We start from the raw sequence: 25,125 nt of genomic DNA, 5'->3' as shown, positions 1-25,125 counted from the left end.
AATGAATTGGACACAGCAAGATCCAAACTGAAGCAAAGGCCCAAGCAACATTCACCCACGAGACACGAGACAGGTAGAAGATGCCATTACTTTCATTCAATTCATTTGGCCTGAACTGTAAAGACATGGCTAAAAAGACCAACAGATGTAATGGACGAACTGTAAAGAAAAGTTGGGAGTCAAAGGTCGGGAAGGGCATAGCAAGAAGCCAGCACTGTAGTCCCCATTTGGGGTTAATACATTGGTACACAACAGAGTACAGAAAATGACATTATTAGATGACGTACACTTTAAAACTTGTCTTTAATCAATCATTCCGTATTACAAGAGATAGCGAGAATAAACATACCCCAGAAAAGGGGAAACCGAATTAACTAACTCAACATTTGATGAGGCTTCCTCAGTACCAGGATGAATCAATGTAGAGTTCAACTGCAGTAGTACACGAACAAAGCAATACAAGGCTATGCCCACGTCCCACTTCCATGGTAAAAGTCCAAAGCTAGAGTAGCATTAAAGGGGATAGAATGCAGCATGCCATCTTTCTATCTAAATAAATGCAGAACTCCATCTGTACACAGATGCAAAGGTTGTGTAGCTATTTTTTGGTGCTCAATTGCAGTCTAATCCACACTCCTCCAGAAGAGGGCCATCTGATTTTGGAAGGAATGGATCAATCCGTACCCACAGCAGAGAGAAAATTGAAGCAAGGAGAATGGACCAGACGATAACAATTGTAGGTGTCCGGTTCTGCCGACCAACAAGACCTTTGAGGAAAGGATACAGGTGAACGATCACCCAGAAGGAGAAAAAGAGTTTCCCAAACAGAGGTCCCCAGGATTCATATCCGTTGTTTATTGCATTAGAGACACCAGCTACCACGCCGATGAAGTTCACGATAAGCAAAGTTGTAGGAGGAATGAGCAAAGTGGTCCATTTGAATGTGTACAACTCAGAGAACTCTTCATCATCACCTGCCTTTGTTGTCACTGTGAAATTGGTGTCTATACCTGCAAGGACCTTTAAAAGCCCCTGAAACACCGCAAAAAGATGTGAGGAAACACCTCCGATGACCCAAAATTGCTCATTCCTCCACCAGTCATCAATGCCAACACCACTCCATCTCATTTCCAGGATGCTCGTTGCAAAGATACAAATGAAAAGTGACAGGAACCAAAGACTTGCCACATTGCTAAGCTGCAATTTACAATAGAACTCATTATTAGCATCAAGATATAAAAAACAAAGAAATCCATTTGGAATTTCAAAATGAAAAAAAAAAAATTAACACACCTCTGGGGTGATGAATTTTCCAGTTAGCAAGCAAACAGCAGGCAAGGTGCAGTAGGCCAAAAGAGGAATTGATGTCCATGGATAAACAGTAGCATTAATGTACGAAAGCCGTTCCAACCATTTAAGCCCACCTCCGTATCCATACCAAAGAGGACAGTGTTTGCTTAAGAAAATTTCCACAGACCCAAGAGCCCACCTAAGGACCTGGTGGAGACGATCTGAAAGATTCAGAGGTGCAGAACCTTTGAATGCAGGTCTTCCTGGTATGCAGTATATAGATCTCCACCCATGGCAATGCATTTTAAATCCTGTTAATATATCTTCCGTCACTGAGCCGTAGATCCATCCAATCTGTATGGAAGCCTAGCAAATTAGGAAGACACCTTTAGAATACAAAAAATATCAAGACCAAAGAGTTACCTCTTTTCCCCAGTCCGTCTTATCTTCATAACCACAGCTAATAACATGAATTGCTTCCTTCAATAATGATGCCGGAGTAGCACCTTTTAGTGTTCCACCATTCTCGAGGAGAGTAGATGCCACAAAAACAGGAGACTGTCCAAATTTCTTTTCTAGCTTCTGTTCAGACATCAGCTTTTGTTTGTCATTCTCATTTCCTGTAATCATACTAAAAGATTAGCACATTGAAATTTTATGAAAAACACATACAAAAATTTCTGATGTATTTTCAGACAGCTGTATGGTTATGCCTTCATATGAATTAGTGAATGCCTAAAAGTGAGAAATGAATTATCAGACTGTAGGTCTAAAGCTTGTGACAGACTACGAAAAAATATATTGAGGTCAAAGCACTTGAAAAATACAAAATAGACAATAGCATGACACCACTCTTACGGAGCATTATGATCAACCAGTGATCTAGCATGAGTTAGAGCATATAATAGCTACTTAGCTACATGAGAGAATCCATGGTGGTTTACTTCAATTCAATATAACATTTTACAAAAAGACTTGTGTTTCAAACAGAGAAAATCCAGAGAAAATGAGTTGATGCCAAAATGCTAATATACTGAAAATACTCTTAAGATGAAATTAATATAGGATTCTCTAAGAGATATACTCTCAATTATTGGGGCCGAGTAAATGGATGATGTTCTTTCTCAATGTTCGTGATCATTTGATCACTGGAACAACAAAATATATAACAAGAAACACCAGAAGGTTGTCAAACTACACATGGAAGTATTGCATCAGCCTGGTCAATTTGAATTATATATTAAAGTAGCAAGTCGTAGTGCCTGACCAGGGACAGACAGATGTACCTTGCTTGCCATCTTCAATTCCCTCCAGCGCAAGCACTGGTGCTCCATTATCACCTCTCCAAGAACTATTCCTTCTCTTTTCCTGTTTAGCTTTTGCTGTTTTCTTCTTCCTTCTGCCAGAACAACAGCATCCACAGCAGCACCACTTAGGCCAGCAATTGCAAGTCCTCGTCGGTGGCTTCTTTGACTTTGGAGCATCATATCCATAAAGTGCCTGTCTTCTAAATGCACATCCAGTGCCAACATAAATGGGTCCTTGAATCCCATCCAAACCTTTCATATTGATCTGCATCATTTCTTTGTTTTATTTCTCTAAGAATGTAAGGCATATGAACTCTTTAAACAAAGGACTTGTACAAAAATCAATTGAAAGTGATGGCATGCCAATGCTTACATCGAAAAACACTATGTTCCGATTAGCATAGCGATCATGTCGATCAATACCATCAAACCGCTGGGGAAACTGCACATAGCACACTTTTTTTCCTACAATTGGATCCATCATGAAGCACATTGCCTCTCGTATTGCCTTGCTATTGTTGAAGTAGTGATCACAGTCCACGTTCAACAAATAAGGTGCATTTGTAAGTACAGCAGAGACTCTAACCTGCCAAAACCAATAGAACCACTAAATAAGTAAACCTAGAGCTACTGTTACATTAACACAGAAAAATTTATCCAATTGACAGTTTGGTACCAAAGCATTCATAGCGCCAGCCTTTTTGTGATGATTAAAACCTGGCCTCTTTTCTCTAGAGACATAAACCAAGCATGGTAGTTCATTCCCTTCCACATCATGCCCACCACTTTGCCCCAAAAAGACCTAAAAGGTTATGATAGAAAGCAAAAAAGTCAATTGAATTGGCAAAAATAGCAGCTGGTTGTGATACCACTGCAGCATATAAAGCAACAAGAGACAGACAATTTACCTGAATCATGCCTGGATGGTCACGGACATTATTTCCAGGCCATGGTGTTCCGTCCTGCATCGTCCAACCTTCTTCTGGTACCTTTTGTGCTTTTGCAACCAGTGCATTTATTCGTACCTTAAATTCATCATATTCTCTCTGCAAAGAAGATCAAATTGTGCCAAATTATTTATGTCCATATTTTACTAACGAAAATATACATAGTATTTTTCATACCTTCATTGCTCTTCGTTCCTTGATAAATGAAGGATGGACCTTATCCTTTAGATAATCTAACTTCTGCTGAAAATACCATTCAGGTGCACGAGGCTCAATATTGAATTTCTTACAGAAAGGAGCCCATTTCTTTGCAAATTCAGATGTTTCTGATAATGCTTCAAATGTAAGCATAGCAGCACCATCATCAGAAACATAGCAGGATACTTTTTCTACAGGATAATCTACAGCTAGAATTGAGAGAACAGTGTTTGCAGTGATTAAAGGGGGTTCCTTCATTGGATCAACTGTACTCACAAATATGTCTATAGGAGATAGTTGCGAAGGTTGCCCTTCTTTTTCATACCTAAGAAAAAGTATAAACAGTAAGGAAAATATAAAGTAATCATCAAAGGTGGACAAAAGCTATCATCTGGACAACCTCAACTACCTTAATGACAGTCTATCAAGATAGGTTTCCCTTTCAATTGGAAGCCACTTGGGAAACTGATCAAGAATCCATGAAATAGCAAACCAGATTTCACAGATGACGGATATAAGCCACAATGGATATGCATCAGATGCAGGGTTGGTGATACGGTAATGGAAGAAGAACCCAACAACTACGAGACGAATTATGATGATCATTCTGTACGGATTTATTTGGCTAGAAGGAACTGGCAGCTTTCTTGACAATGGTTGTCTTGCTTCATCCATTCTATAGAAGACAAATTGAATGGTAAGTTACAGTAATTCTAGTCAAATGTCAAAACTATTCAAACATGACAACTTATTTGGCTTATAAATAAGCATTATTAGATACAAGCAGGACAATATGTGATGTCACCATTGCCTTGACAATATTAGAAAACAACATTTAACCAAATTTCACATAAATTAATAATAGTTGCAAAATCCTGTTGTACATGATAAAATATTCCAAAGTTGTGCCTAGAAAACTCAATTTCATAGCTATAATAAATAGGCCTTGTCAAAGAGATCGAACTTGCTATAATTAATGTATCCTTTCTGTTTTATGGAAAATTAATGTATCCTAACTTCTACTCAAGCTATATTCTTGTAATAACTTGTCCAGAGATAGCAACCAGAGTATAATCCTTTTCCAACTTTTCTGTAAAGAAAGTGTTTCCCCCACTCCATATGGCAACTAGTTTTGGTCACACTCACTTCATACTGATGAAGGGCTGTTAATATCAATTTCATTATAAAAGTAAATGACCATTAAATGGAACAAACCCATATCCGTTTGTTATAATGCTAATTATACTAGTTGGTCAGCCTAATTTCCACAAAAATGAACCAAATTTAAGAATTTAGGAGGATCAGGTAGCCTAATGTCTTGATGAAAAATCGTGAGAAGCAACTACAGCCATGTAAACAAGAACTCGCAAATAATGAAAGAAAAAATTACACTGAAATTCATGATTTATAACTGGTGCATAAAGTAGCTCTTTTCTTGTCAAACAAAAATTATGGAGTTCTGACATTGTGGAAGTTCTGAGCTAAAACGTACATCAGCAATTGCATCCGAAAGGGAGTTCTAAAACCATTGTAGAACTATTCGAAGATGTATAAACACAAAATATCATACTTTAGAACTAGAGTAAACCATTGTGAAAATGCTACTAAAATACAATATTTCAAAGATTACATAAGACATTTAACAGGATTCGATGCTTACAGTGGTAAATCAGGTTCCTCATTATCATTATTCCAACCTTTACCACCACCATCATTCCTCATCTTGTGCATTTTCTCTTGCTTTTGCCTCCAATTCTCCATCCGCTCCTTCCAAGCCACGCTCCCATATCCATAGGTCAAGAGATCCTTAGAAGGATCCAAGGATCTAAGGTGCACTGCATGGGAAAAGATTTGGCATTAATTCCTTGATAAACTAGAAACATGAAGGATCATCAATATGATTTCTCATCCTTAGATAAGTAGAATCAAGGTTCGCCGTATCAAGGTGAATCACTCGGTACGGGTGGTACGTATTGGTCCGACGAGATTTGCAGGAGCGGTACATTAGTATGTCCCATCATATCATATGTTGGTACACTCGATATAGCTCGGTATGTGTCATATCGATAGCTGATTGGTACACTGGTGCAGAATGATAAGACGAACCATGAGTAGAATATCCTATTGGTAGTGCAGAATCTGGAATACCTGGAAGATTGGGATCTGAAAAGGGAAGCGGATGAATCTTTTTCCCTCCACCACCCATGAATGAAGGAACGAGAGCATGCTGTTCTGGAGGAATGTCATCAACCTGGAAACAAAACGAATTCATCCATCAGTATAGAAGGGTTTTACTGCTCCCGAGGCAATGAGAGTAAGGTGTGAGCACAAGTACCATTTCGCCATTGGTGAGGAGAGGGACTTGAGCCACAGTATGAACCACATAAGGCGTGTTGATGTCACCCTGGTGGCCATAACTCATGTGAGTCTGCAGCATGGCCTCAGCTATGTACTGTGAGTCCTGCTTATCTCCCCTGACGAAGTTGAATTCATTCTCAAGATCATCAGTGTTATCCTCTTCTTCATCACCAGCCACACGAGGACACCCTGCACAGTGCGGACAACAAAACACAACAATCTGTCATAAAAGATTAAGGCTAGAGAAATCTACTACGAGAGAATTAGAAAGTCATGAAATTATACTAGGGCTTTATTACGAAAAGGATCTAGGCCACAGAGATGTACTAAGGGTTAACTACAAGAAGAACCAAAGTATAGGTGTTTGTTATAATGCTAATTACAGTGACTGGAACATAATGTGGACCAAATCATACAACCAAGAACCCATGGTGAGGGAAAGCAAATTATAGAGAGATCGACTACAATTTAACCAGGAAGGAGGCATTGAGGGCGTGCTTTTAGGTTTCTTACCCTTGAGCCGCTTGAACCTGGTCTTGCACTGGGGACAAATCTGGTTGCCCTCCCGGCGCTCGTACTCGTAGCAAGTCCTGCAAATGGGGAAGGCGCACTCGTTGCAGGCGACGAAGAGATCCCCGTCGACGGTGCGGCCGACGTCGTCGCCGCAGATCTGGCAGATTTGCCCGCTCAGCTGCTGCAGCGGCTTCGGCTGCAGGCGGAGATCGAATCAAAACCTTCTAACAGAAAACAGAACACAAGAACAAATCCTAACGATTCGATTGTTCGACGCCAAGAAGAAAAGATGTAGAAAATACCCCCATATCACCGTCGCGGCGGATGACCACGAGTTCGTTCCGGTTGTGGGAGCCGGCGACCAGACCTGCGCTCGCCTCCATGCGTTTGTCGGTGATGTTTTCTCCCTGTTATTGGAAAGCCCAAGTCGGCAAGCAATTCAATTCAATTCAGAGCCGCTGCAACCTCATTCCAGCGGCGTGACCTCATCACTTCTCTCCCCATCCGCTCCTCTCTTTCTCTCTCTTCTCAGTCCCAGCAGAAGAAGGGCATCGCAAAAGGGCGCAAACAACAACAAGAACGAGAAATGCAGCGGTAAATGGGAAGGATGGAAGGAAGCTAAGAACGCAACATGTGAGCCCTCGCAACCCCACAAGCACACACACACCCTCTCTCTCTCTGTGCCGCTTTGATCCTTCATCTCGCTCATCTGCCACTCCTTGTCCAATTCATTATGCCTCGTGTTTTGTTCTGACGTGGCCACCGACACAGTTACCGCGTCAACCAGCAAAAGACGTAGTACCCTCGTACAGTTAGGACCGATGTGTGAAGTTCAGGGACCCACCCCACTTGGCGACGAGAAGCAGTCGTGGAGATCGAGTAGGATATTAAAGCAAACCACGTGTACTATCAGATTCGGAGTTCCAGCTAACGTGGCAAGCAAAGATTGTTTGATGGACTAGGACCTGCTGACTCAGCCGATCCAAACCACAAGTTTCTTACCTTTCAGCCGGTCTAATCGACCGGTTTATTGCATGATGTGCTGATCACCCTTCTGACGTGTCCGCCGACGCAGTTACTACGTCAACCAGCACAAAAGGCGTAACAGTAACACTAGATGTTCAAATCGATTCGAACCAAATGACTTAAATCATTAAGTTGGTCCGACGGATTCGAATTTATCTAAACGAATTGGTTTAAAAATTAATTACCCTAATTCGATTTATAAAGAAATTAGTTTGATTGAATTGAATCGATTCGAAATCTTAATCCAATTGGATGAACTCAAATAAGATTTATAAAATTTTAATATTGCTTGATCTTCAGTTTGATCTTAAAGATTTTAAGATTTTTGAAACCTTTAAGATGATTTAATTAATTGATTTAAATTGATTAAAAATAAATGATGAATTCGATTAGATTAATTTTTTAAATTAAAAATCGATTCGATTTGATTCAAATCAATTAATTGAATCAAAAATTAAATTTTTAAATCGAAATTATTTATAAGTTTTAAAATCAAACTATCGTCGAACCAAATCGATGATTAACCGGTTGAGTTTGATGGTGGGACCCATCCGACTTTGCGACGAGAGGCAATGGTGATCGAGCTGGGTTGATGTGTAATATCCGATTCGGAGTTCCAGATAACATGACGAGCAAAGATTGGATGACGCAGTGGGGCCTGCTGACACAACCGGTTTAAGCCATCGATTTATTTCGTGATGTCCTGATGCCAGAAGAGATTCTCCTTAGGCTTCTCTAAATAGCTCTCTCTCTCTCTCTCTCTCTCTCTCTCTCTCTCTTATGACTACCTTCCCTGTTTGCTTGAGGTTAATGAGAAAATACTTTTTGATAAAGGTCAGTTCTCCATTCAAATCGGAGATTTGGGTCTTAATAAGCATACGTTGTGACCCACATCACAAAGATAGGAGTGACATGCAATGAGAGTTTATATGTAAGAATATATATTTTACGTCATTTAGACAGGCGATATACATTGAGTCCAATCTTACTACGCTGATAGAATGATTATGAAAATGTATCAACTAACTTAACTGATAAAATCTTTGACAATATAAGTGCTTGGTTTAAATTTAATCTTAATCACTTACTCTTTATAAAAAAAAAAAACTTTTAGCATCTCTCAATAACTAATCACTTGATACATTTTTACAATTTAATCTCTAATTTATATACAAACTATATGAATTTACTCCATCATCATGATTTAAAATCCAAATAGAGAAGATGAATACAGATACTAAAAACACAACGTAGATTCTCTCTTTCGTTTTTTTTTTTGAAGTTCATAAGATTCTAACTCCGTATTAAAATGCAGAAGAGTCGTCAAAAAATCCCAACACCTCTTTCTTTTTCTATATGTCAATAACCCTTGAGAATTCTATTTAGCTTAAGATATTGATGATCCGAGTGAGAAGACCGAATCGAATCGATCTTTTCCTTCGGATGATTAAAATTGAACCACACGTGGAACTCCACATCGAGAGAAACATAATGATGTCCAGGGCTCCCCTTATCACTTAATTTTAGACTCTCTAATGGTCTAAATAAATAAGGAATAATAGAAATTACAACTGATTTTAACTGAGAATCAAAAGTAAATAAAAGGTTGAGATTTAGTTCCGAAAAGTTGATTGAATTCTAGAGTTCTCTAGCGAAAAAAGAAAGAAAGAAAGAAAGAGAGAAAGAAAATAGTACGATCAATCAAACTCATCGATTTCATCGTCATATCCATAGTGTATTTGTTTGATTGTCCAGTTATACATTTATCCATGTTGACACCAAGATCATACACCATTATAAATTTCGACAAGTAATCTTTTTTTTTTTTGCATAAAGGACATATGCCATGGTTGGTGGCAGGTCTTGCGTTTCATCTTCAATTTTCTTTTTTCTTTCTTTCTTTCTTTCTTTCTTTTTTTCTTTCTTGTTTAGAAGGAAGATTTTTTTTTTCCTAAAAAAATAATAATTACTTGTGGAGATGAGTACAAAAATGACCCATTATATCAAGGAATATCAATACAAGAAAATTGAAGGGTCAATTCCTCTTTAACAATACATATATTTAGCATAACACCCCTTAAGTTAACTCACATCCTAAAATTAGGTAAAGACGTGAGTTAGTCTACAAGTGCTATAAGACAATGAATTAGTTTAATTTATAGGAGTTTGAGGAACTTATTAGGCGACTTTGGCTTAGTGATATAGGTTTTAATGAATCAGTTATCCATCCAACCAATAGATACCATATATTTTTATAATAAAAAATACTTTAATAATCTTAAGAAAAAATATTTTTTTAATAATAATATATAAATCAAATAATCCAAATCACATTCAATCTAAATTTGTCAAATTCCTTTTCCTATACAACTTCTAGTCCATTTTTATTAATAGCTGTTGCCCCATAGGATATTATATAAAATACTTTATCACACTAAAAACCTATATCCAGCCAACTTAAAAAGATGTCAAAATGTATTTATGGTGGAAGAGGCTTTCCTTGTTGGGATGAAAATGAAAGAAAAAAAATTAGAGATTAAAAATCAAAGAATATATCTAAAGATCGATAAAAGATTTATGTGGTTCAACATTCTTTGTTTGTGTGTTTTTTTTTTAAAGATAAGTGGTAAATATGAGGTTTGAGCTTAGAATTTTATGATAAATTATTAAAAAATTTACTAGCCAAGCTATACAAAATTATGCAGTAGAACTTTGATGATTAATCAGATCCGTGATTGTCATAATTTCTATAATCTGATGATCATTTTGATTGTTGCATCATTTCAGACAAAGGTGAAAATAAGAATTAAGTGTTAGTCGGAAAAGCTTCAAGTATGCATACTCTAAAATAATATAAAATGTATAAACAAATAAAAGAAAAAGGAAAGGAGAGAGAGTAAGAGAGGCATCTCCTTGAAGATTGGAATATCAAAGTCCAAAGGAACGAACAACCAAAACTTTTCTAACAAGGATTATTCTATAAAATATTGGCATGGATTGTGTTTGACACTTTGTCGGTTAAAGTAACATCCAACCACCTTTTTATAGCTGCAAGCATTTCATACTTGGGGACGAAGGTTAGGACCGGAAACGAATAAGAATTATGGTGTGTGAGGAAAGTGCTTTATTTAGAGGAGGCTTAGCATTGATTCCAAGAGTGTGTTGGTGTGGTGTGGGTGGCATACACTTTAAAGAGTAGCCACAACATTAATAATAATAATAATAAAAGTAGAAGAATCATCGTGATCCAATAAACAAACCAAGTATAGATGCTCATCATCAATCACAATATACATCTCTAGTGGTCTCACCCCCACCTCACGCAACCGAAACATCAAAGGCAGGAGCGAAAGCATGGCGGGAGTGGATTTGCGGCACATACTCTTGGATTTGCTGCCGTCGTCTGATATGACGGAGCGATGTCGAGAGCTAGGTATCCAACATCATCTTGAGAAGTTTATTCCTGACCTTTGGGCCATCAGTGCAGTCATTCGGGACGCGACGATGCGGGCGTGGACGCAGCCGGACGTGGAGATGTGGATGGCGGATGCGGGTGCAGCCATTGGGGACGTCCAAAACCTGCTCGACCGGATCTTGGAGTGGCCGGGGAGGGCAGCGGCACCGTCGAATCCCTTGTTGCGCTCCTTCCGAGTGGCTTTTCGTCTTTCTATTCTGCAGGAGCTCAAGGAGATGGGGCTCAGGTTGAAGGAGCTCGTCCTTTGGGGGTCTGCCTTGGACCTCCGGAAGGAGATGATGGATGCCATGGATCCATGCGATGAAGAGTACTCCTATGTCCTAGGAGATGAAGTGGTGGGAAGAGATGAGGACAGAGATAATATTGTAGAGATTCTTCAGCAGAATCAATCATCCAACAACAACGGTGAGCCCTTCGTCATACAAATCCATGATGAATGGCCGTTTGGATCACTGTCATCCATGGGGAAGACAACCCTGGCTCGGATGATTTACCACCACCCCTGGGTGCGCCAACATTTCCATCATCGAATCTGGGTGGACGTTTCCATCGACTTATCTTTCGATGAACTAAGCATCGGGAGAGAATTTGCAAGGTCTATCACGGGAGACTCGTGCGACCATCTGCAATCGCACCAAGCTATCTGGCTACTCGTGAATGAACGGCTCGGCCAAAGAAGATACTTGCTCATTTTGAATGACATATACTATGATGATATGGAAGAGGGGTTGAAAGACAAGTGGGATCAACTAAAGCACAACCTATTGCATGTGGGTGGAATCGGAAGTACAGTGATCATCACCACCAACCATATGCAGCCTATATATATATTTGGGTCTAGAGAATACTTGTTGCATGGCCTATCAGAGGATGCTTGGATAAAATTGGTCATGCGAGACACATTCATTGGATCAGCGCAGGACAAAGAGAACACTTGTTCCATAAATTTGCTAATTCAATTTGCGGAGCAACAATACAAAACACATGATGGCTCTCCCATGCTAGCAAAGACGTTGGGCTCAATATTCAGGTACACTGAGGTAATTCGATGGCAAGAAGTAGCATATGATTTGTCTTGTCACTCAGATGTTTGGTCTCCTTACTCAAATGTTAGACTCCATCAGCATTTTGAATTAATGAGCCTCCAAAATCTTTCAACTAAACTTGCACGATTACGACTCTATGGCTCATTGTGCAATTTCGATTGGTCTAATTATTCAAAGGAAGATTACATGCATATGATGATCGTTGAAGACCTTATGCCACAACAATCATTTGATGCTAAGCGTATGACTAGATTGATCGTTGAAATTGAGTTAGATTTTGTACTGACAGATTACTATATGAGGACAAGGATTGGTCAAGATTCAATAAGAATCCCGGAACAATGTTGTCATCTATGCTTGCTTGTCAATTCTAATGATGCATCCACGTTTTCAACCGCCTTATCAGCAGGGGTCATAAAGAGGCTCAGAACTTTGATTTTGCAAACGGACGAAGAGATGGCTGAAAACAATCAAAAGTGTCAGATCAAAGAGATCCCAGCAGCCATGTTTACAAATTTGGTACATTTACGGATATTACATTTATCAGATTGTAGGATCCAACGGTTACCTAATACAGTTGGCAAGTTAGTTAGCTTGAGATACCTCAACCTTTCTTGCACCGAGATCCAATCACTTCCTAAATATCTCTCTAACCTTCAAAATTTGAAGATCTTAAAGTTGACTCATTGTGAAAATTTTCGAAAACTGCCCGGATGGATCCACAAACTCAAGAAATTAATGATTTTAAAACTAGCTTATTGTCAAAAGCTTCAAATGCTTCCTGAGTCGATAATCGTCCTTACAAATTTACAAGAGTTAGATGTCGAAGGTTGTCAATGGTTCGTGAAATTACCTGAAGGTTTGGCCAACATGAAAAATTTGACAATGCTAAATGTGGACAAATGTGTATCCTTGACTCGATTGCCCTATGGAATAGGACAATTGACTAATCTTCAAAAGTTATTAGTGTATGTTACAGCTGATAGTCTTGCAAGTGTCATCCTAGAGTTGCAGAGTTTAGTAAATCTTAAAGAACTTCGTTTGAAAAAACTTAATGGACTATCAAGCGTGGAGGATGCTCGAGCTTTAAAGCTCCAGGATAAAATATTCCTGAAGTGTTTGGCACTATGTTGGGAGTGGCGGGATATGGAAGTTGCATTAGGTTTTGATGCAATATTATTACATGAGCAGGTATTGGAAGACCTTCAGCCTAACCTAGCTTTAAAGAAATTAGAAATTGTTTCTTATATGGGGAAGAAACTCCCGAGCTGGATGGCGTGCAAACAAGGATATTTAAAGGATTTGACGGAGATCAAGCTCGTCAATCTCAGGAAATGTGAAAGGCTACCACCGCTTGGACAACTACCTGAGCTTGAGATTGTTGAGATAAGTGGCATGGATTCAATTAGTGCAGTGGATGATGCATTCTACGGTGACTGTGACGGTGACACGTTTCCTAGATTGAAAACACTCATTTTCTCAGAAATGCCTATGCTGGAGAGATGGCTGAAGGCAAAAGGTGAAGGTGACGTGTTCCCGAGGCTTGAGACGTTGATACTAATCCAGTGTCCAAAATTCAAGGAATTGGATGTGCGACCATCATCAAGAAGGGAATTCCTTAGACTTGAACTATGGTTGAATAATGACAAGTTGCTGAGCTCTGAATTTGTAGGTTGGCAGAACCTTGTACATGTCTCTGAGTTGGAGATAACCGGGTGTCAAGAGCTGAGGTGCTTACCACAGGGAATCAAGCATCTCAAGCACCTTTATCGTTTGGAGATTATCCGATGCAACAATTTGATCTCTTTGCCGGATTGGTTGGCAGAACTCACAATTTTTTATCCGTCGAAAGAACACAGAGTTCCTATTAACTTGGTTGTACGAGATTGCATCATGCTGTCATTCATTCCCGAGAGGCTCAAACAATCGCCCTATATTGACATGACGATTGAAGGCTGTCCAAAGTTGGGGGTCTAACCGGCAAAGCATATTGTCCATCCGTCTTCTTCATCGATTTGCAAGTGTGTGTGTGTGTGTGTGTGTTGACCCAAGTGAAGTCATCCATCCATGGGAGGCAATCCTTCTTAATCTAATAATGTATGTATGCCCTCCAACTCTCTCTCTCTCTCTCTCTCTCTCTCTCTCTCTCTCTCTCTCTCTCTCTCTCTCTGGTATAATAAACTTGTTAATGTTTGCATCTCACTTCCACATTTGCTCTGCTCTGATAGTATTGGTTTACATCTCACTTCAATCATTTTTTGACGTTAGCAAGTACGTAATTTGCCGTTTCTAAGATTGCTTGCAAGACTAATATGAACTTACTAACCTAACACAATAAAATTGTAGCATAAAAATTAATCTTCATACTTCCCTTTCGATCAGAATGCGGCGCCTACATAACTACTACACGAAATACGTCATCTAAAAAAGATTATTGTCTCACAACACATTTTCATTTATTCAGCCATGTTAAATAGTCTCCACCCCCAAAATTAAAAGAAAAAAAAAGAAAATATATCTAAATAAATCATGCTCCATCGCCACTAGATCTTAAAGAGAGACAGCAAATAAAGAAGAAATTACCTCAAAGCTCATCCCTAAAGCTAATCGAAGATACATGAAGTTATTTCACTCCATCATAATTTTATGCTCTTCTGGAAGAAAGCAAAATTTTTATTGAATAAACCATTAAAATTAACTCATAAATAATACCAAAGAAAGAATTAAAGAATATATCAAGAAAATAAGTAATGAATCAAAATGATGAAAATCTTTCTTCTACCTCTTCATAAAAAATTCTAAAGGTGGTTAACCACATTCAATCGATGCTTAAGCTTGGCGATCCGAAGAGCTGTTCATGTGTACTTAAACTTCTATTATCGACAAAGTATAATCAATCAATAAAATCATGTCTTTGAGACAGAATGATCACATCTCGTCTACTTGTGTTAATAATCATTTCTTGTTAGAATCGATAAGTATATTAGGAATTTATTCCTAGTTAGATTCAAGCTAATTGAAGGAATCCCTATTAGATTTAAACTTATAATACTAACACCAACTCCATGATTATTTGAGATAGAACTTTTTTTAATATTATTAATGACGGGTGTTACTTTGAAAATAAATTATCCAAATTATCCCTCTGAGAGGGATGATCGCATGAGATAAAAAGGATGATACGAGTATTGTGGAATCATATAATTCTCTTTCTTAAAGAAATCGTTTGAAATGATTGCTCCGAAAACCAAGTCCACTAACTCATAATATTGTTATTGTTAGTAATTAACTTAACCATCTCATCTGAAACCTAATAAACTCTGTTTTTCTAGATGAGATGGTTATTTCTATTAGGTTTTGATTAGACTTACAATGTTTTGGTAGAAATACCAAAGTCACTTTAAGCCTATTCAAAAATATTATAATTAATAAGATAAATTTTATAAATGATATATTGGATCGTTTCACCATATGGACCGGACCAGTGTGACAACGTATGTAATTATTATTCCAAGTATGAAGTGTTTCGATGATTGTAGCAAATGGGATGTGCCTTTTAGAAAATATGAAAATTGTACATCATTAGATTGTTACCTTTTCTTAAATTTTTTATCGAACTTTTAAACTGATATGCAACTAATGAAATCGACTGAATTGGTCTATAAATCGATGTTCTTCTCTATAAGCGTAACTTAATTCGAAGGCAGTGTAATTATTAGAAAAAAAAAAAACTCTTTTCTGACATGATAATAATAGGTCTATGGTTTCTTTCCCTCTCCACCCTTCAATTTCTATTGAAATGATTTCTTTTTGTTAGGGTTTATAAAAAAAATTATGATTTATCAATTTAAAACTAATAAAAACTGATTTTAGTTACTTTTTTTTATTCTCCATAGTTACCCTATATTAACTCAAAACATATAATTATTAAAATAAATAAAGAAAGATATTAAAATAATTTAAAATTGATTGGGTCTTGGCCGAAATGAATAGCAAAGAACAATGAAAATAAGATAATTTTTTAAATAATTCAAGGTGACCAAATCACCTTACAAGATGTTAAATGAGGTAGTGGATGGCAACATTTTAGACATACTCCTAGCAAAATATATATAAATAAATTGGGAAACAATTCATTCACAATAAATTATAAATTGAGTGGTTGGGTGCAAGTGAATCCTTAAGATCAAGGAAGAGGACAGCTACAAGGCTCACTTGGTGGCTAAGAGATATAGTAAGTCACTTGGTGGCTAAGAGATAGAGTAAGTATCGATTATAAAGATATTTTTTCTTCAATTATTAAACATACTTCGATCGAGTCCTACTAGCATTTATAAGGATATTCGATCTAGAGTCAAAGTAACTTATATATAATATTTCACATCAACTTCAAAGAAGAGATCTATAAAATGATTAGAAAGATTTGAGGAAAAAGGGAAGGAGAACCATTTTTGCTTATCGAAGAAGTCCTTCCACGACATCAAACAGTCTATAAGGCAATAATATAAACGATTTGATCAATTTATACTTAAACTTTGGATATAGTATATCACTTTATGATAATCATGTATATTCAAAAAGGATAAATAATTTTATAATATATTTATTATTGTACATTGATTATAAAGATATTTTTTCTTTAGTTATTAAACATACTTCTATCGAGTCCTATTTGTCTTTGTAGTGACACTCGATCTGGAGTCCAAGTAGCTTAGATACGAAGATAACATTTCTTCACTGAGAAAAAAGGGAAGAAGAATACATGACGATAACTTAAACAATGAAAGAGATGATAACTTAAACAATGAAAGAGATAATTTGACTAAGAAATTTGGTAAAGAAATTTACAAATAAAAAAAGTAGACGTGCATAGCTTCTGTCAAGAATCAAATGTACCATGATAGAATCAATTATAAAGATATTGTAAAAAGCTAAGAGATAGCAAGTATCAATTATAAAGATATTTTTTCTTTAGTTATTAAACATACTTCTATCGAGTCCTACTAGCCTTCGTAGTGATACTTGATCTGAAGTCCAAGTAGCTTAGATACGAAGATAACATTTTTTCATAGAGACTTGAAAGAAAAGATCTACATAGAACAATTAGAAGGATTTAAGGAAAAAGGAAAGAAGAATACAAAAGATCTACATAGAACAATTAGAAGGATTTAAGGAAAAAGGGAAGAAGAATACATAACACTGAAACAATGAAAGAGATAATTTGACTGAGAAATTTGGTAAAGAAATTTACAAATAAAAAAAGCAGACATCATCGTGCATAGCTTCTGTCAAGAATCAAATGTACCATGATAGAATCAAACACATTGATGCCATGTATCATTTTATTCATGAAGCAATTACTAACAAGGAAGTTTTTCTTCACAAAATTGATACAGCTCACAACCCAACAGATATGCTGATGAAACTGTTTCCTTTGGCTAAATTCGAGCACTGTTTTAATTTGATTTGATCAACCTGCAACGAGCTTTAGCTAATGCCCTATGGAGTACTTTCGGGAAAAGAGAAGAGGAAATCTCTAAGTTGAACGGATTCGTGAAGGAGGAGAATTTGTGGGAATCGAATAAAATTGAGTTAGATTTGGGCTCGAATCAAATCAACTACAATGTTGACCGAAGTCAACTTTTCACCGAACCCCAGCTGCATTCCACATCGTAGTCTTAACTTGTGCCTGCATTCACACTGCCCTCACGCGAGGGTTTTCACTCCGCGTTCCTCATGGCCACAAACGACCATCGCAATCACCCTCGCCGCTAGTCTCCTGCTCATGGGACCATGCTGGTCGCCCCAGTCGCCTGCCGCAACATACGATCGCACCGGTCACCACGGTCCTCGTTGCACGCTGGTTGCCCTTCTTTTCCATACCTAAGAAAAAGTATAAATAGTTAGGCAAATATAAAGTAATCATCAAAGGTGAACAAAAACTATCATCAGGACAACCTCACCTATCTTAATGACAATCGATCAAGATAGGTTTCCCTTTCAATTGGAAGCCACTTGGGACACCGATCAAGAATCCATGAAATAGCAAACCAGATTTCACAGATGATGGATATAAGCCACAATGGATATGCATCAGATGCAGGGTTGGTGATACGGTAATGGAAGAAGAACCCAACAACAACGAGACGAATTATGATGATCATTCTGTACGGATTTATTTGGCTAGAAGGAACTGGCAACTTTCTTGACAATGGTTGTCTTGCTTCATCCATTCTATAGAAGACAAATTGAATGGTAAAGTTACAGTAATTCTAGTCGAATGTCAAAACTATTCAAACATGACAACTTATTTGGCTTATAAATAAGCATTATTAGATACAAGCAGGACAATATCTGATGTCACCATTGCCTTGACAATATTAGAAAACAACATTTGACCAAATTTCACATCATAAATTAATAATAGTTGCAGAATCCTGTTGTACATGATAAAATATTCCAATGTTGTGCCTAGAAAACTCAATTTCATAGCTATAATAAATAGGCCTTGTCAAAGAGATCGAACTTGCTATAATTAATGTATCCTTTCTGTTTTATGGAAAATTAATGTATCCTAACTTCTACTCAAGCTATATTCTTGTGATAACTTGTCCAGAGATAGCAACCAGAGTATTATACTTTTCCAACTTTTCTGTAAAGAAAAGTGTTTGCCCCCACTCCATATGGCAACTAGTTTTGGTCACACTGACTTCATACTGATGAAGGCCTGTTAATATCAATTTCATTATAAAAGTAAATGACCATTAAATGGAACAAACCCATATCCGTTTGTTATAATGCTAATTATACTAGTTGGTCAGCCTAATTTCCACAAAAATGAACCAAATGTAAGAATTTAGGAGGATCAGGTATCCTAATGTCTAGATGAAAAATCATGAGAAGCAACTACAGCCATGTAAACAAGAACTCGCAAATAATGAAAGAAAAAATTACAGTGAAATTCATGATTTATAACTCGTGCATAAAGTAGCTCTTATCTTGTCAAACAAAAATTATGGAGTTCTGACATTCTGGAAGTTCTGAGCTAAAACGTACATCAGCAATTGCATCCGAAAGGGAGTTCTAAAACCATCAAAGAACTATTCGAAGAAGCATAAACACAAAATATCAGACTTTAGAACTAGAGTAAACCATTGTGAAAATGCTGCTAAAATACAATATTTCAAAGATTACATAAGACATTTAACAGGATTCGATGCTTACAGTGGTAAATCAGGTTCCTCGTTATCATTATTCCAACCTTTACCACCACCATCATTCCTCATCTTGTGCATTTTCTCTTGCTTCTGCCTCCAATTATCCATCCGCTCCTTCCAAGCCACGTCCCATATCCGTACGTTGAGAGATCCTTAGAAGGATCCAAGGATCTAAGGTGCACTGCACAGGAAGAGATTTGGCATTAATTCCTTGATAAACTAGAAAACATGAAGGATCGACATTATGATTTCTCATCCTTAGATAAGTAGAATCAAGGTTCGCCGTATCGAGGTGTACCACTTGGTCCAGGTGGTATGTATTGGTCTGACAAGAGACTTATAGGAGCGGTACATCAGTATGTTCCATAACATTATATGTTGGTACACTTGATATAACTCGGTATGTGTCATATCGATAGTTGGTCGATACACTCGTACGAAACCATAAGACGAACCATGAGTAAAATATCTTATTGGTAGTGCAGAATCTGGAATACCTGGAAGATTGGGATCTGAAAAGGGAAGCCGATGAATCTTTTTCCTTCCACCACCCATGAATGAAGGAACGAGAGCATGCTGTTCTGGAGGAATGTCATCAACCTGGAAACAAAACGAACTCATCCATCAGTATAGAAGGGTTTTACTGCTCCCGAGGCAATGAGAGCAAGGTGTGAGCACAAGTACCATCTCGCCATTGGTGAGGAGAGGGACTTGAGGCACAGTATGAACCACATAAGGCGTGTTGATGTCACCCTGGTGGCCATAACTCATGTGGGTCTGCAGCATGGCCTCAGCTATGTACTGTGAGTCCTGCTTATCTCCCCTGACGAAGTTGAATTCATTCTCAAGATCATCAATGTTATCCTCTTCTTCATCACCAGCCACACGAGGACACCCTGCATAGTGCGGACAACAAAACACAACAATCTGTCATAAAAGATTAAGGCTAGAGAAATCTACTACGAGAGAATTAGAAAGTCATGAAATTATACTAGGGCTTTATCACGAAAAGGATCTAGGCCACAGAGATGTACTAAGGGTTAACTACAAGAAGAACCACAGTATAGGTGTTTGTTATAATGCTAATTACAGTGACTGGAACATAATGTGAACCAAATCATACAACCAAGAACCCATGGTGAGGGAAAGCAAATTATAGAGAGATCGACTACAATTTAACCAGGAAGGAGGCATTGAGGGCGTGCTTTTAGGTTTCTTACCTTGAGCCGCTTGAACCTGGTCTTGCACTGGGGGCAAATCTGGTTGCCCTCCCGGCGCTCGTACTCGTAGCAAGTCCTGCAAATGGGGAAGGCGCACTCGTTGCAGGCGACGAAGAGATCCCCGTCGACGGTGCGGCCGACGTCGTCGCCGCAGATCTGGCAGATTTTCCCGCTCAGCTGCTGCAGCGGCTTCGGCTGCAGGCGGAGATCGAATCAAAACCTTCTAACAGAAAACAGAACACAAAACACAAATCCTAACGATTCGATTGTTCGACGCCAAGAAGAAAAGATGTAGAAAATACCCCCATATCACCGTCGCGGCGGATGACCACGAGTTCGTTCCGGTTGTGGGAGCCGGCGACCAGACCTGCGCTCGCCTCCATGCGTTTGTCGGTGATGTTTTCTACCTGTTATTGGAAAGCCCAAGTCGGCAAACAATTCAATTCAATTCAGAGCCGCTGCAACCTCATTCCAGCGGCGTGACCTCATCACTTCCCTCCCCATCCGCTCCCCTCTTTCTCTCTCTTCTCAGTCCGAGCAAAAGAAGGGCATCGCAAAAGGGCGCAAACAACAACAAGAACGAGAAATGCAGCGGTAAATGGGAAGGATGGAAGGAAGCTAAGAACGCAACATGTGAGCCGTCACAACCCCACAAGCACACACACACCCTCTCTCTCTCTCTCTCTCATTCTGTGCCGCTTTGATCCTTCATCTCGCTCACCTGCCACTCCTTGTCCAATTCATTATGCCTCGCATTTTGTTCTGACGTGGCCACCGACACAGCTACCGCGTCAACCAGCAAAAGACGTAGTACCCGCGTACCGTTAGGACCGATGTGTGAGGTGGAGGGACCCACCCCACTTGGCGACGAGAAGCAGTCGTGGCGAATGAGTACGATAAGAAAGCAAACCACGTGTACTATCAGATTTGGATTCCGGATAACGTGGCGAGCAAATATTGGCTGATGGACTAGGACCTGCTGACTCAGCCGATCTAAACTACGAGTTTCTTACCTTTCAGCCGGTCTAATTGACCGGTTTATTGCATGATGTGCTGAATACCCTTCTGACGTGTCCGCAGACGCAGTTACTACGTCAACCAGCAAAAGGCGTAACAGTAACAGTAGATGCTCAAATCGATTCGAACCAATTGACCTAAATCATTAAGCTGGTCCGAACGAATTTATCTAAATGAATTGGTTCAAAAATCAATTACTCTAATTTGATTACGATTTATAAATTAATTATATTTTTAAATAAATTAATGTGATTTAATTGAATCGAATCGAATCGAATCAAAATCTTAATCCAATTGGATGGACACAAATTAGATTTTTGAAATTGAACTCATGTTATTTATAAAATTATAGTATTTAGATTAGACAAACATAGAGTTAGGTTAATTTAGCTTTTCAATTGGTATAACACCGATGTGTTTGATGGTGGGACCCATCCGACTTTGCGACGAGAAGCAGTGGTGATCGAGCAGGGTGGGAAAGTAAACTTGTAGTATCAAACTCGTGTAATAGTCGATTCGGAACATGACGAGCAAAGATTGGTTGACGCAGTGGGGCCTGCTGACACAGCCGGTTTAAGCCACTGAAAGATTCTCTCTCTCTCTCTCTCTCTCTCTCTCTCTCTCTTTACTTTATCACACTAAAGACCTATATCCAGCCAACTTAAAATGAGGTCAAAATGTATTTATGTTGGAAGGCTTTCTTTGTTGGGACGAAAATCAAAGAAGAAATTTAGAGATTAAAAATGAAAGAATATATCTGAAGATCGATAAAGATTTATGTGGTTCAATATTCTTTATTCATGTGGTTTTTTAAGAGATAAGTAATGAATGCGAGGTTTGAGCCTAAGATATTATGATAAACTAACACCTTCTTCTTTATTTATGTTCACCAAGAAAACTAAACTCTTCACTGCTCAACAAATACCAAAATAAGAAATGTCTCTCTTGAGCTAATCGAAATTTTAGCCATGAATCTCTTAGCCATCCTCTCACACAAAATTTGGAAGAAATTTTCTCTAAAATCTCTTCATATCTGCTAGAAAAGTGTCCTTATCTATATCTATTTTAAACATTGCGATATATAATATATTTATGATGATAAATCCTAATTCTCTATAAACTATTCTTTTTTATTTGGATCTAAAATCCAAATATTAATCCTAATCCATGAGTTTGAAACTAATTAGGATTCCTCCAAATAGTTTGAATCTAATTAAGAATTTTAAATGCTTACTTACCATTACATTTCTTGAATAATTATTTTTTTAATATTTATAAATTGAATATAATAGTAAAAGATTTACAAAATGACAAATAATATTTAAGTAGCACATCCTCTAGAGACAGAAACAATTATGCTCCTAAAATTGCCATCCAACTTTCTTGCTATTGAAGGAGCGACATATATTTGCATGATCTGATAGCTAATAAAAGGATCAACAAAAAAAAAAAAAGAACCATCAAAGCTGTTCGTCTTCTCCGATATAAGGGATTATTTAAGATGGGTTGCACAAATATTAGACTAGTAGTCCAACACGGCGCATCATAATTCTCAGTGTTCAGGATATGATTGTTGAAGCTTCCCCATCTAGATAATTATGTAATAATGGTTACATAATGGGAATATCAGCATCATTACTCATAGATAATCCATGTATGTGTTGTTCTTTCTTAGCCAAATGAAATTAGTTGTTCATTAGATAATTGTAATCTACTGAGACAATCGCATCATGTTAATCTATTCAGAATAGTTTCACTCATCATTCTTTTCTATTTTAGAAGCATATTGATGAGATCAGGTTTTGATCGTTTTGTGCTCAAGTTATGAAAGAATATTGAGATTGCTTTAAGAGGAAAAGAAAAGAAAGAAAGATTCGTGAGAATTCAAGTCGATTTATTATTTCTAAGGTGAAGAAGATATTTTTTATAATATCAACAAAATAACATAGTGCTATTGTAGAAGATCATTCGAATCTATATGACTATAGAAAATATTCTCATAGCGTTTTTAATTAGGGTGACATGACATCAAAGTTGTTTTATAGCCAAAAAAGAGAGGATGTTATCATCTTATGATAATATATCACATGTCGGTCATCCGCTATAGTTCAGTGGCTTTGCGCCATAGTGCTACTCAACCTACCTTAGTCCAAGTCAAGATAGATGCTTTTGACCTATTAGGACATCAACATGGATTGTATCGTTGGTAAACGTAAGTTGGATGACACAAAAGATAGGATAGGATGAAGTTGTCATGTACTAGTGTTTCATTGGTGAGTTGATGCATGCAAATGAGACTATCATAAAAATAGTTCTAAAAATATATAATTATGTTTGCAAAATTCTAAATTTAGGTTTCTTTAGGCCACATCTATATCAGCTTCCAAAGAATCCAATTGAGGTTTTTTAATCAATAATTTGAGTTTGGCTTATGATGAGATAAAATTTTGATCATCCATATAAAAGCTCAAATTATGCTTTTGTTATTGAGAAAAATTTTAATGTGACAATCAAAATCAAAAATATATATCTTTTAATATTATTTAAAATATTTTTATTTGATCTATAAACGAACTATCATCGTTTGATCCAAAAGATATAATGACACCAATCCAGAAGAATTAAACTCGTTTTCTCAAGTCCCTTTAATTAAGATATCTCTTAAACAATCCAACTATATTTAAATTTTATTTTTATTGATCAATAATCATAATCAAAATCAAATTAGGTATATAATATATCTTACTCGATTAAACATGACCACATAATCTAACATTCTCTAACTTGATCCATTAATTAATAAGATATAAAAATTTAAAATTAAAATAAATAAGATATAATTTTATTCAAAAATAATTTTATTAAATTATATTATAAAATTTTGAAAAGTATTTTACATGTGTATATGAGTTTTATAAAAGTGCTAATAAGTCTAATAAACATATTAATTAAGTCCGACTAATTATATATCATAAATCCCTCTTACGTATCATAATATTATTAATCCTTCTTAATACAATTCATAATGATATGTGTAATTTATTTTGTCAAGATAATTATGTTATCGCATTCAACTATAATATGCATATATATATATATATATATATATATATATATATATATATATATATATATATATATATATATATATATATATATATATATATATATATATATATATATATATATATATATATATATATATATAGAATAGTAGAAATAACTTACTTTAATTAAGTGAACAAGAAAAAATATTAATAATAATATCCATTTAAATATGTATCATCATATTTTATAAATTACTTACAAGTCCCATTTTAAAAATATATCATTTAAATATTTTAGATAGTAAAACTTTAGTAAATCAATTATTATCTCAAACACTCCTATGCCGTCAGATGTTTGACGATGAAAAGTTATAATAAAAACAGTTATTTCACTTGATATAAATTTAATTTATCAAGATAGAAAGTAATTTCTTATATTTGGTATTTGTATTAGTTTTCTCGAT

At 36.9% G+C, this 25,125-nt stretch overlaps 3 protein-coding genes and 1 pseudogene across 3 annotated transcripts; 2 read left to right on the top strand and 2 right to left on the bottom strand.

Moving 5' to 3' along the window:
• Positions 1–189: 189 nt before the first annotated feature.
• On the bottom strand, positions 190–7,309 carry LOC103971025 (probable cellulose synthase A catalytic subunit 5 [UDP-forming]). The gene is made up of 14 exons (XM_065111020.1): positions 6,916–7,309; positions 6,614–6,809; positions 6,078–6,289; positions 5,891–5,993; positions 5,403–5,577; positions 4,152–4,418; positions 3,722–4,067; positions 3,506–3,643; positions 3,274–3,399; positions 2,971–3,183; positions 2,577–2,862; positions 1,714–1,910; positions 1,294–1,644; positions 190–1,197 (listed from the first exon to the last, which is right to left on the bottom strand). The coding sequence occupies exons 1-14, from the start codon at positions 6,994–6,996 to the stop codon at positions 613–615; spliced, it is 3,276 nt and encodes a 1,091-aa protein (XP_064967092.1). The 5' UTR covers positions 6,997–7,309; the 3' UTR covers positions 190–612.
• Positions 7,310–10,993: 3,684 nt separating this feature from the next.
• LOC135613360 (disease resistance protein RGA2-like) lies at positions 10,994–12,246 on the top strand. The gene is made up of 2 exons (XM_065110383.1): positions 10,994–12,154; positions 12,229–12,246. Exons 1-2 carry the CDS (start codon positions 10,994–10,996, stop codon positions 12,244–12,246), a joined length of 1,179 nt encoding a protein of 392 aa, XP_064966455.1.
• A 917-nt stretch (positions 12,247–13,163) lies between these two features.
• Positions 13,164–14,657, top strand: LOC135614028 (putative disease resistance RPP13-like protein 1). The gene has a single exon (XM_065111021.1). It carries the CDS (start codon positions 13,307–13,309, stop codon positions 14,135–14,137), a length of 831 nt encoding a protein of 276 aa, XP_064967093.1. The 5' UTR covers positions 13,164–13,306; the 3' UTR covers positions 14,138–14,657.
• A 2,831-nt stretch (positions 14,658–17,488) lies between these two features.
• On the bottom strand, positions 17,489–21,301 carry LOC135614030 (probable cellulose synthase A catalytic subunit 3 [UDP-forming]; annotated as a pseudogene).
• Positions 21,302–25,125: the final 3,824 nt, after the last annotated feature.

This window comes from Musa acuminata, chromosome BXJ2-6, assembly GCF_036884655.1.
Source record: "Musa acuminata AAA Group cultivar baxijiao chromosome BXJ2-6, Cavendish_Baxijiao_AAA, whole genome shotgun sequence".
Lineage (NCBI taxonomy): Eukaryota > Viridiplantae > Streptophyta > Magnoliopsida > Zingiberales > Musaceae > Musa > Musa acuminata.
Note: the sequence above shows the minus strand (reverse complement) of the source record. Positions and strands in the feature narration are given on the sequence as shown.